The sequence below is a fragment of the Stegodyphus dumicola genome, chromosome 4 (assembly GCF_044657685.1).
Source record: "Stegodyphus dumicola isolate Sdum_Otavi_A_Nest chromosome 4, ASM4465768v1".
NCBI lineage: Eukaryota > Metazoa > Arthropoda > Arachnida > Araneae > Eresidae > Stegodyphus > Stegodyphus dumicola.
The window spans coordinates 250,406,901-250,419,851 of record NC_140771.1 but is presented as its reverse complement, the minus strand read 5'-3'; the positions used below and the strand labels follow the sequence as shown (position 1 = coordinate 250,419,851).

The 12,951-nt window shown below is 32.5% G+C and overlaps 1 protein-coding gene across 4 annotated transcripts in view; it reads right to left on the bottom strand.

Moving 5' to 3' along the window:
• Nucleotides 1–12,951, bottom strand: part of LOC118204141 (zinc finger protein basonuclin-2-like) — a 577,484-nt gene that overhangs the window by 166,147 nt on the left and 398,386 nt on the right. For all 4 annotated transcript variants that reach the window (XM_085816213.1, XM_085816212.1, XM_085816211.1 and 1 more), the window contains one exon: nucleotides 12,840–12,942. In XM_085816213.1, the coding sequence (XP_085672339.1) occupies nucleotides 12,840–12,942 (103 nt within the window). The remainder of the gene's footprint in view (nucleotides 1–12,839; nucleotides 12,943–12,951) is intronic.

Genomic DNA, 12,951 nt, shown 5'->3' with positions numbered 1-12,951 from the left:
GCTATTTATTATTACTTCCTTGTAATGTAATAGCGAAATTTTCGGGCATCATATTTCAACGAAAATATCTATTTTGACTGCAATCGAATGCAATTTGCGTGACATTTGTACCGTAAGGACCTTTTTTCCCCCGAAACGATTTTCAAAAGGGATTTAAAATGGATTCAGAAGGAATTTTTTTGTGACGTCTGTACGTACGTATGTATGTATGTATCTGGCATAACTCAAAAACGAGTAGCCTCAGAACGTTGAAATTTTGTATACAGGACTGCTATCTTATGTAGTCGTGCACCACCAAAAATATATAAATTTATCTATAAATATCCACTCTGTTACTCTGTTACGTGAGCTTAGGTATTTTTATTGTTATATGTTGGTAAATTTTGACTGCAATCGAATGCAATTTGCATGACATGTGTACGTAAGGACCTTTTTTCCCCCAAACGATTAGCAAAACGGATTTAAAATGGATTCAGAAGGGATTTTTTTTGGTGACGTCTGTACGTACATATGTATGTATCTGGCATAACTCAAAAACGAGTAGCCTCAGAACGTTGAAATTTTGTATATAGGACTGCTATCGCATGTAGTTGTGCACCATCAAAAATATATAAATATATCTATATGTATCCACTCTGTTACTCGGCACCGTGAGCTCAGTTATTTTTACTCCAATATGTTGGTAAATTGTGCATTTTTTGCTTTAAAAAACAATTGAATTATGTCGTTCCTATCTTCCAGTTAAAGTGTGTATGCCTTTAGTTAAATCTGTATGCGAGAGTTGTAAAATTATCAACAATTCAAAGCTGGTTTAAGTGCAGCTAAGCCTAATTATTTTTACCATGGCAGCCATATTTGTAACGTAGCAGAATAGTGAATTTAGTCCGTTTCTTCATCTTCAATGTCTTTTTGCAGAGTGGGACCCAAAAGAAGCTTTCAGTTTTGTGCACCCAAAAATCTGGCGACCAATTGCTTATTTTTGAAGTTTTGACTCTAATTTTAGATGTAAAAATTGTTTTACCTGTATTTGGTGTTTTACTTTTTTCTATATTTTTCAATTTTTAATAATGATATTTTGAGGTTGTATGTATTTTTGCCATGCTGTGAAGGAAATGTTTAAATGAAATACAGCAAAAAATGCGTATAATTTAATATTCTCTACGAGGGCGTCATGTGGTGTCCAGATCAGATTTTTTATCACGCAGACGAATAAAATAGCTTTTATCATTTCGTTTTGGCATTTTGCGTTGAGAACTTTAAATGTCCGTTCACTTCTAAAATTGTAGCCACCAGATATTATCGCCCTGTATTATATTTAAAGAAATTAAATAATTAAGAATCTGCATAAAAATGTATGCATATCTCTCGCATTGCGATTCAAACAACAGAACCTAGAAATATCCAGTTTTGAATGACATAATCCTACCGCTAATGTGGGCATCTGGAAGCCCAAATTTGAAATTTGTTTTATTATCGATTTCATATTTTGTAAAGCTTTAACGAATTTTTGATTCACAAACTCAAGGATTTCAAAGCGAGCCATGGCAGCGTTGCACAGAAAAAAAAAAAAGTTTTATCAGCAGCGCGCGAGACTGTGTATCGGAAATTGGAAATTCTAAAGATAGGCTCATTTTAAATTATTTTGCGATATTGCTCTTGAACTGAATTTTATGTTTGAAGTGCGAAGAACATGATATTTAAAAAAAGTCCCTTTGGACGTGGAAAAAAGTTCCTTTGGACGTAATTTAAAATCTTGAACCTTTTAGATTTTCTTTTCAATTCGAGTGTTTTTTTTTTTTTTTTTTTTTTTTTTTTTTTTTTAGTCCAAAGGGATTTGAATCCCGAAGGACTATTAGTTTCGTTTTGGCATTTTGCGTCGGACTCATAAATGTCGGTTCACTTTTCAAACTGTTGCCACAAAATGTTAGTCCTGCATTATATTTGAAGAAATTAAATAATGAAAAATCTGCATAAATGTATGTATATTTCTCGTATTGTGATAAAACAACGGTACATAGAGTCATCGAATTTTGAATAACGTAATCCTCCAACGAATATGAGCATGTGGAAGACCCAATTTGAAATTTGAAATTTGTTTTATGATCGATTTCCTATTTTTTAAAACTTTGACGAATTTTTGATTAACAAACTCAAGGATTTCAAAGCGAGCAATGGCAACGTTGTGCAGAAAAAACATTTTTATCTCCAGCGCGTGAGTCTCTGTATCGGAAATTCTAAAGATAGGCTCGTTTTAAAACTATTTTGCGATATTGCTGTTGCACTGGATCTTATGGTTTAAGTGCGAGGAACATGATATTTAATAAAGAAAGGTAACACACAAAATGTTAAAAAACGCCCCTTTGGACGTAATTTAAAATCTGAAACATTTCAGATTTTTTTTTTTTTTTTTTTTTTTTTTTTAACTTTAAAAATAAAAATAAAAATGTATGCATTTAAAGGGTTAAAAAGTAAGGAAACTGGAACTGAACAAGAAATTCTTACTGAAAACCAGGATGAAATTTCTACTGAAAGCCGAAAGCTGGTTTCGCTCGTTTATATAACTATCCAGTTTCGTGAGCTGATGCCCTCGCAGATGATTCTTAAAAAAGACATTTCTTTACAGATAAAAGGCAAAACAGACGAAAACACCGATTAGGAAAAGTAAATGCTACCGAAAAAAAGAAAGTGTTTTACTTTCGCTATATCACGTCACCGGTCGGATATCGCCAGAAAGTCACGTGACCAACAGGAACAGAACTGATAACGAGATAAAATATCGTACACACGTGCGCTCACTTATCATGTTTACAGGAAAGGTGGAGGGTCACGTGAGCCGTGACGTCACGCACACCACCTACAGTTTTGGGTTACGTCACCGGTGTCGCTTTTCCGGCGTTATTTCGTGTCACGCAAGTGTCACAACTTACGGGGCGCAGAGAAATGAAGAGTCACTGATAAGAGAAAAATATGCGTTTTGTTTTGTTTTTACTTTTACTCCTCGGGCGCAACTTACCTTTATCTCGAAAATGTGACAGATACGACGTGCTTGACACTTTTTTAATGCGTCGTTCTTGAGATGGAGATCATGAGATATGGGTTGGTATCTACTCTCAGAAAGAAAATGGTACTTCCGTTCATCTCAACTCCGTAAATTTTTTCTTCCGGTACTTTTTGTTTTTGGATGATCTGACTATGCAGTTATCTTCTTTTTACTTCCTTGTACGAAGTAAAAAGGAAGTATTGTAATCGCGAAAAGTTTCAGGCAGCCTATTTCAACGAAAATATCCATTTTGACCGCTATCGAATGCAATTTGACGATGTTTTTGCCTGATATCTGTACGTAAGGACAGAATAAAAGACTCGTTTCCTCCAAAAAAATTATAAAACTGCTTTAAAATAAATTCTGAAGAGAATTTTTCGTGGCGTCTGTACGAACGTATGTAGGTATCTCGCATAACTCAAAAACGAGTAGCCTCAGAACGTCGAAATTTTGTGTATAGGACTGCTATAACATGTAGATGTGCACCTCGTATTTTGGTTGCAGTCGGCAGCACCAAACGTATATAAATATATTTATATATATATTCACTCTGTTAGCCGGCTCAGTGATCTCAGTTTTTTTACTCGTATATGTTTGTAAATTGTACATTTTTTGCTTTAAAAATGATTGAATTATGTTGTTTTTATCTTCCGGTTAAGGTTTTTATGCCTTTAGTAAACCAGTATGCAATATTTTTAGAATTATCAACAATTTTAAAGTTGTTGAAGTGCCGCTAAGCCTTTTTTTTTTTTTTTTTTTTGATGGCGGCCATTGAATGTTTAAATTTAAAACAGCAGAGTAATGGATTTGTTGCCAATCTAGAGAAACGTAACTTCGCAACAGCAAAGATAACGCCTTCATTTATTATTGCGAATTAAATCATGCTTATTCCTTTCTGGAATGTTTTCGAGGAAATAAGTGTTTTAAGATTTACATCGTAATTTTTAATACAGATATTTTGAGTTTTTATGTATTTTTGCCTTGTCGCGAAGTGAGAACTGAATTAATTAAATGAGAAATACTCAATCGTCTGTGAAAAACTGTTTCTTTTTTGTTTCGTTTGCTTAATTTCTTTTATACATCATTCTAGCTTTATTATAGTATTTGAATAGAACATGTGGCAACGATTAGATAATTCTTTAAATGATATAAATTTTGTGCATTCTGAGTCATAATATAAACGAAATATAATACTGTTAAGTGAACCTAGCGCCAGAGTGTCGCTATGGTAAACAAATAGCGTGAATTTTAAAGAATGCATTTATTCTATTGTGGTTTATTGACTGTCGGCGAAGTAGATTTAATTCCATCCAATACGTTTAAACGAAATGCAAGAAAAAATGCGTATAATTTAATATTCCGTACAAGGAAGTCATGTGGTGTACACATCAGATTGTTTTGCACAGTGAACATAATAGAAATTTGCATTTGATGAATATGTCTCAGAAAATTCTAGATTGTAAAGACAAAAAGTAATTCTTTCTTCTGGCAAATAAATCTATTTTTTTAAACCAAGCGATATATTTTTACAACGAAATGCTATAATTGTGTCATATAAATAGTGTTGTTATAACTCATTTGGATTTAATTTATTAACGTTAACAGCGATAGAACCTACTTTGAGGTAGCAGATGGAAGACCAATTCCTTCGGAACAAATGCAGTAAAAAAATTTCCAGACCGCAAAGAAGTAAAATATGTTCTGGTGTCACCGACAAGACAAAGCACGACAAATCCCGCGGTCAAAGTTCTCACTGCAGCGCTATTACACCACCCACAGGCAGGAGGGTTTCGTCGGAGCTGTGACTAATCTGTCGTCTGCCGCATCGAATCCTGATATCTTTCGCTACACGTGCTTTGAAAGTCAACGGCCAATCTTGAAAAGCTCAGAACGTCAACAACAACAGAAGACCTAAGCTGAGTAATAGGGTTTCGAACAATCCTGCGTAGGAAGCCACATTAGAATCCAATTTCAACGACAACGAAATTTTAGGGCAACTCCCTGTCCAGATTTATGAGTTCGACAAGCCACCGACGAAAATTTACTATAAGGAAAACGCTCCAAGGAATACGAGGAAGCTTATTTTCTTTTAGGCAAAATGGCTTGTCAAGTCACGAAGTCCATAAACAGCTATCGTAACATAGAAGTACTTGATGGCCAATATCACAGCGGGAGAATACTAAACTCAAACACGTTTTTTGTTTCAATTCAACATCGGAAATGGAAAAAAAAAAAAAAAAAATTAAGTACACATTTTTATTCCTTAAAAAAAAGTAATTCGTCTTGTAAGGAAGTGTTTTTTATTAGCGACATAAAGCAGCACTTATTTACTTACCTACCACCAGTTTGTAGAGTCTATGTCTTTTTGGTTTGTAGAGTCTATGTCTGTTTCACAATAAAATCTACGTAGAAGACGAAGTAGAGAGTTTTCGCTATGTCTTTGAAGAACGGATACTACTGAAGAAGGTTTAAATAACCTTTTTACTTCCTTGTACAAAGTAAAAAGGAAGTATTGTAAGCGCGAAAAGTTTCAGGCAGCATATTTCAACGAAAATATCCATTTTGACCGCTCTCGAATGCAATTTAACGATGTTTTTGAGTAATATCTGTACGTAAGGACAGTATAAAAGACGCTTTTACTCCAAAAAAAAAATTATAAAACTGCTTTAAAATAAATTCTGAAGAGAATTTTTCGTGGCGTCTGTACGAACGTATGTACTTACGTACGTATCTCGCATAACTCAAAAACGAGTAGCCTCAGAACGTTGAAATTTTGTATATAGGACTGCTATAACATGTAGATGTGCACCTCATACTTTGGTTGCAATCGGCCGCACCAAACGTATATATATTTATATATATATATCGACTCTGTTACCCGGCTCAGTGATCTCTTTCTTTACTCTTATATGTTTGTAAATTGTACATTTTTTGCTTTAAAAATGATTGTATTATGTTGTTCTTATCTTCCGGTTAAGGTTTTTATGCCCTTCGTAATTCTAGAAGTAATATTTGTACAATTATGAACAATTTAAAAGCTGTTTAAGTACGGTTAAGTTTTAAATATGGCGGACATATTTGTTTACATTTGAAACAGCAGAATTGTAAATTTGTTGCCAATCTAGAGAGACTAAGCATCGCAACACAAAAATAGCGCCTTCATTTATTATTGCGAATTAAATCATGCTTAATCCTTTCTGGAATTTTTTCGAGGAAATAAGTGTTTAAGATTTACTTCGTAATTTTCAATGCAGATATTTTGAGTTTTTATGTATTTTTGCCTTGTCGCGAAGTGAGAACAGAATTAATTGAATGAGAAATACTAAATCGTCTGTAAAAAACTGGTTTTTTTTTTTTTTTTTTCTTTTTTTTTTTTTCCTGTTCTGTTTGCTTAATTTCTTTCATACATCGTTTTAGCTTTATTATAGTATTTGAATAGAACATGTGGCAACGATAATTCTTCAAAGGATATAAATTTTGCGCATTCAGAGTGTCGTTATAGTAAACAAATATAGTGAATTTTAAAGAATGCATTTATTCTATTGTGGTTTATGCGCTGTCGACGAAGTAGATTTAATTCAATCCAATCAATTTAAATGAAATTCAAGAATAAATGCTTATAATTTAATGTTCCGTACAAACAAGTTATGTGGTGCACACATCAGATTTTTTTAATTTGAACTAACGTAACGTAACAGGATGCACGTACTCGGTGCTCACAATTCACCACCACTTCTGGCTGAAATAAACTGAACAGAAAATAAAAGTGTAAACTGACAATAAATTAGGATGGCTAGCGACTGACTCCTTAGTTATCTAAATTGCTAAATCGGCTGCACACAGCAAATTCGAGCTTAGAATATCAATATAATTTGCTGAAGGGTCTCTAACACCAATTATGGAGCTAATTCGAACACGCAGCATAAACTCGGAACTAATTCCGCTACTACTCCTCAGGAACTTTGGAAACCGCAGCTTAAACACTGCTTCTGAAACATAGTTAGATTTTGCAAAGTACATCATTAAAATTTACATTCCGGCAAGAAAGTGAAATCGGAAAGTCGAACTAAAAATTATTGGTTAGAATCAAGGAGGTTAGAATAGAAGGAGGGAAGGTTCAACTCAAACGGTGAAGCTTGGCGGCCATGTTCCTGTTATCGCTGTGACTTGTGCAAGGCAAGTCTGTAACTGCAATATTTTTTTTTCTTTTCTTTTTGAAGCATGTCAGCTTGTGTTGTATATGGATGCACAAACAGATTTTCGAAAAAGATTCCTGGGATTACTTTTCACGCGTAAGTATTAATTTTCTATTTTTTATATATAATTTGATAACTATGGTAAAAAATATCACAATGTTGTTTTCTTTCCAGATGTAAAAAAAAGGTACTTAATAATAATCAAAATATGTTAAATACATTTTAATGTTTCTGTTTATAGCTGATATCTTTGTTCCTTAACATACAATGATGTATACTAGGATTTAAATTGTGTAATTTGAACGTTTTAGGTAATTCGTTTGATAATTTTCATGAAAAGTAAGCCACCAATTGTTACTATTAATTTTAAAGGTGTTAAATAAAGTAATGCTTTTCTTTATGTATTAATTATTATTCATTTTAAAGTTCTTTGAACTGTTAAGAATATAATTTGTGCATTTAATCAAGGTAAACTAACTTTTCTGTTGTTAAAATTTTTTGTATAAATTTACAAATTTGTGGGCAGTATAGCGATAAAAGTAAGTAAAATATTTACACAACTGAACATGTGGAAAGATGTATCCAAAAATATAGGTATATTTCTGTAATTTAGTTTAATTCAAGGCAATTTCTTTGAGATTCATAAATATGAAACGCGCATAAACTGAAAGCATTGAATTCACATAAATCTGTTTTATTTTATTAATATTTATTTTCTTGTTGTTATAAGGTTGTTAGTTGTGAAAAGAATCTAAAACTTTCATTAAAAAAAATGCAATTTGTGACTATTTTTTTAGATAATTATCTGCTATTAATTTCAGGTTAAATATATTTTAAATGATTCTCTAATAAATTACAATACTGTGAATAAATCAGAAATATCACTTCTTAAAGAAAAAACTGGAAAGTACACCCAACAGGTTGCTAATAAAACCTAAACAAATTCTATTTTTAAAGGCTTTAATGTTAAGCACATGCATTTAGATTTCGAACTATTTCTTAATGATTTTCTGTATGTTGTAAATTACGGATATCATCTTTATAACTTTGAAACAAAAAACTAACAATAGCGAAGTATTTCATTATAAATTTTTAGTGGAAAATACATGCACGGAACAGCTTAAAAACACTTACGTTTCATTTCCGTAATGTAATGTTTTGAAGTTACAAACATGGACGCCGCTTGTTCGGTGGAGTTTCATTCCCCGATAGTGGAGGAAACTGCGAACCCTCCCTCCTTATATTCTAACCTCCTTGGTTAGAATAAAATAAGGTTTTTAAAAGTTGAGTTGCTATACCGCCTGTTCAATATCATGTAATGTCTGCACTCCAACTTTAGAGATAAAATTTATGTAAAAAAAAGTACTTCGTACAATGTCCGCACCCCAAAAACTGAAGAATTTCTTACTTTAAAATATATATATTTTTTTACGATCGCCTTTTTTCCTTCAGACAATAAAGATCTTTAAAGAAAGAATGTGCATTTGTTTTGTCTTTGGTTGGCGCCATGATAGAAAGCAGAGACTTTGATTCTGGTGCAGCTGTTATTCACTGCAGTGAGTTTGTAAATTTTAGGTAGCTATTAGACAACTTTAAATTCGATACTTTTATGACTTATACCATTTTCTTCCACTTAGAACATAACTTCGTTGTTTGAAATTGAATTTACACCCAAAATTACTCACGAGAAAAAACGCCTGTAATGTCCGCACCTGCATTTTAGTGATGTAACTTTAGCAAAAAAGTGCGGACTTTACGTGAACGTTTACGATATCAGCATTTCTACTCAATTGGTGGAACATTCTATTGTCTCTAGGCAGAGCCAAAAATCTCTATGCAATATTAACACGTTGAGCGCCACGTCAGCCATCTGTGGCTGACACTAGATTTTCCGTTTAGGCCGCGTGAGCCATCTGTGGCTGACACTAGATTTTCCGTTTAGGCCGCGTGAGCCATCTGTGGCTGAAACTAGAATTTCCGTTTAGGCCGCGTCAGCTATCCTTGGCTGACACTAGATTTTCCGTTTAGGCCGCGTCATCCATCTGTGGCTGCACTAAACTCTCCGTTTAGGTCGCGTCAGCCATTTGTGGCTGACACTAGACCTTTTCGTTTAGGCCGCGTCGACCGTCGACAGCCGACAGCGTGTAACATGATATATAACTATAAAATTTACACTGTTTTATGAAATAGCACAAAATTTATTTTAAATTTACTTAATTTTGATTCATGATTTGATTTTGATTCATTGGATTTCATTGAAACACGGTAAACATAAAAACGGTTCTCCATTACAGCTATTACAAAATGTGACAATACTCTTTTAGTCTTTCTACCAGCTACTGTTGCATTTTTATCATAACTTAAGGGGACTCATACACCTTAAACCCCTTGTGATCTTCGAATATGTGACTGTTGCAAGAATTGGGATATTTTATTTATTTTAAGAGCAATTACTTCCAACTTTTTACAGCTGACTACATAATATAGCTGCTTTGGAAAATAGTAACCAGAAAGTTTGTGTTGCCACAAATATTTTTGTAATTTAATCCTCTTTGTGAAAAAATATTTCGCCATGTTTCCACCTTGCGCGCATGATATTTTAAAAATGGCTAATGGTACATACTTGAAATTGGACGGAATTCTTTATATGGAGCACTACCAATTGGCATGAACCAACAATCTGATGAATATTTTAATATTGAAAAATGTTATGGACGAAAACATTAAAAATTTTGTTAATAAAATACATTTTATAAACTCAACTCAAATAAAATAAAAATTTAACATGAAATTTTTAGAATTTTAGGTTCACAGTAGTTTCCAAATGTTATAAAAGCTTTATATTAAATATGGAATTAAATTATGAAACAGAATGTTTTAAACTGTGCGCGCAAGTTGGAAACATGACGAAAAATGTTGTCACAAAGCGGATTAAATTATAAAAATATTTGTGGCAACACAAACTTTCTGATTGCTATTTCGAAAGCAGCTATATTATGTAGTCAGCTGTAAAAAGTTGGTATTAATTGCTTTTAAAATAAATAATTTATCCCAATTCTTGCAACAGTCACCTATTCGAACATCTTATGGGTTTTAAGGTGTATGAGTCCCCTTAATTGACAATATTTTCGTACTTCAGAGGCTTTTCCCGGTTTGCTTCGGAGTTTATGTTGTCGTTTTCTAGATATTCTTGCATTTTTGTTCGACGGAATGTCTTCTTTTTCACAATTTGTTGCTATCTTCTACCGCGATACAAAAATCACTGGCCCTACAATACCAACGCTTTTAAACGAAGCGCATGGACTGAACGAGTCGAAATGAGGGAGACCGATCCGCAATGGCCTGAACGGGATTGCCTAAAACATACGCGAGGCGCTCAACGTGTTAAAATCTGTAGTGGACTTTATGAAGCTGCTTCGAAAGATGAGTTTTTGTGACCACTGGTTATTAAAGAGATGCTGTCAAGACACTAACTGTGCAAATGAGTATTTTAGCAATGCATTGCCGTTCTGAGTTTGCAGAGAACATTTACTCTAGACATTGGGGGCAACTTATTCAGATGCATTTTATACTGAACAATATTAACTGGGTATATAGGTGTACCACATCATATATGCTGTTCACATAGTTGCAGAGTTCTTGGGCAATATTACTGAAGTTTCAGTTGTAATCGTGCTAAACACGCAGCCGAAAGGAAATATACATAAATATGTCACCTCTATGGTGCTTAAGACTCTTACCAGCGATAATCTTGCACTCCTTGCCACAATGAATGATGTTACTGCCAGACAAGGGAAATAGTCACAACATCGTTATTAAAATTGAAATCTTAAGATTTATTTGTAGAAAGCTTGATGCACAGTTTAGGAGACATCAGAAATTAAAATTATTTTATAAAAACAAGACAGTACATTTTTAATGCAGAGGTCCAAAAAAGATTTTTCTTATAAACTGTAATGTAAGATTTCAACAAATCCAGACAAAATTAGTTCCTCCGTTTCATGAAAACGATACTGTAATCAAGTAGTTAATATAAATATTAATTATTTTTAGAGGATAATTAGCAGTATTAACAACAGCAGAACTTAAATTACTCCACAGCTCTAAATAAGAAGGCTTCGGCACTTCTTTTATGTAACTGAACAACAACTTCAATAAAAATTTGATCACGAAAATTTTACTTTTAGCAGTAAAATTACATTGAAAATCGCTTGTTAAATTTTCATTTATCTCTTTACATTTTATTTAATTTTTATTATTTAATTACTTTAATTATTTTAATAAATAATGAATTAATCAATAAACATCTAATTATTTTTATTAATTATTTTAATAAATAATGAATTAATCAAATAATAAATTATAAAAATAAAAAATCTGCATGTTTTCAGATTTTATAAGGCGGGCTTTTTTTAACGTTTTGTGTATTATCTTCGTTTATTAAATATAATGTTTTTCGCACTTAAACCATAAAATTAAATTCAAAAACAATATCGCAAATGTAATTTAAAAAGAGCATATCTTTAGAATTTCCGATACACAATCTCGGAAAAAATGTTTCTTTTTTCTGTCGTTGATCATTTTGAAATCGTTGAGTTTTTTAATCAAAAACTCATAAATGCTTTACAAAATATGAAACAGATAATAAACAAAATTCCAAATTCGGATGGTGAAGTGCGTTATTCAAAATTAGAAGTCTCTAAATACTTTTGTTTTATCACAGTGCAAGAAACATACATACATACATTTATGCAGATTCTTCATTATTTAATTTCTTTAAATATAATACAGGGCGATAATATTCGGTGGCAACAGTTTGAAAAGTGATTCAGACTTTCGAGGCAAAATGGCAAAATGAAATTAATAGCCCTTTGGGTTAATTATCAATTAAATAATTATTAATAATTATTAATTATTAATATCAATAAATAACTATTATTTACTTTGATAATCATTAACTATTTAATTTTAAAATTATTAATGATTCTAATAGCCATTTTATTTATTTATGTACTCTCGTTCCTCTTTCCTGACGGTCTTCCATAGGGCTCCCGCACTACTACTTTTATGTAGAAATTAAGCCTAATCGACAGTAGAGATGTAATAAGATATAAGCGTGTTTATGATTGTTTATAACAAATTGCATTTATATTTTAGAATTACAGAAGCGAAAGAAAATATTTAGCTCGTGTTACAGAAACTGACGCTGATTTACTACATTATCTTAAACGCATCTGAAGGACAGAGGAGGTAATAGCTAAAGAGAGGGACAGAGGATGTAATAGCTGTTTGTTCTCCATAATAACTAGGATTATATTTCACCCATTTTCGTAAATAGGACATGAAAATACATCATATCCTTGGTGTTCATATTAAACTTATCAATAGAGACTGACATAACAGACCTGATTTTTAAATAAATACTTTAATGATGATTTTTATCGATTAACTAATCAAAATCAAGCTGAACGGAAGGAGAAATTTATAAAATAAATCTTCTCTGCGTGTTCAAAAATAAATTGTAATTACGAATTTATTTGATTAATCACAATATGTTGTACAAAAGTATTCATACCAATGTTACTCGTAATTGAAGTACTTACCATGAGCTACCCAACCGTGGTGACAAGCGTCGCAGGAGCGGATGCAAGGTTTGCTTGGAGTAAAACCTTCGCAAGTGCAGTTGGGGGCTGTGCAACGAATCGCCTGCGGGAA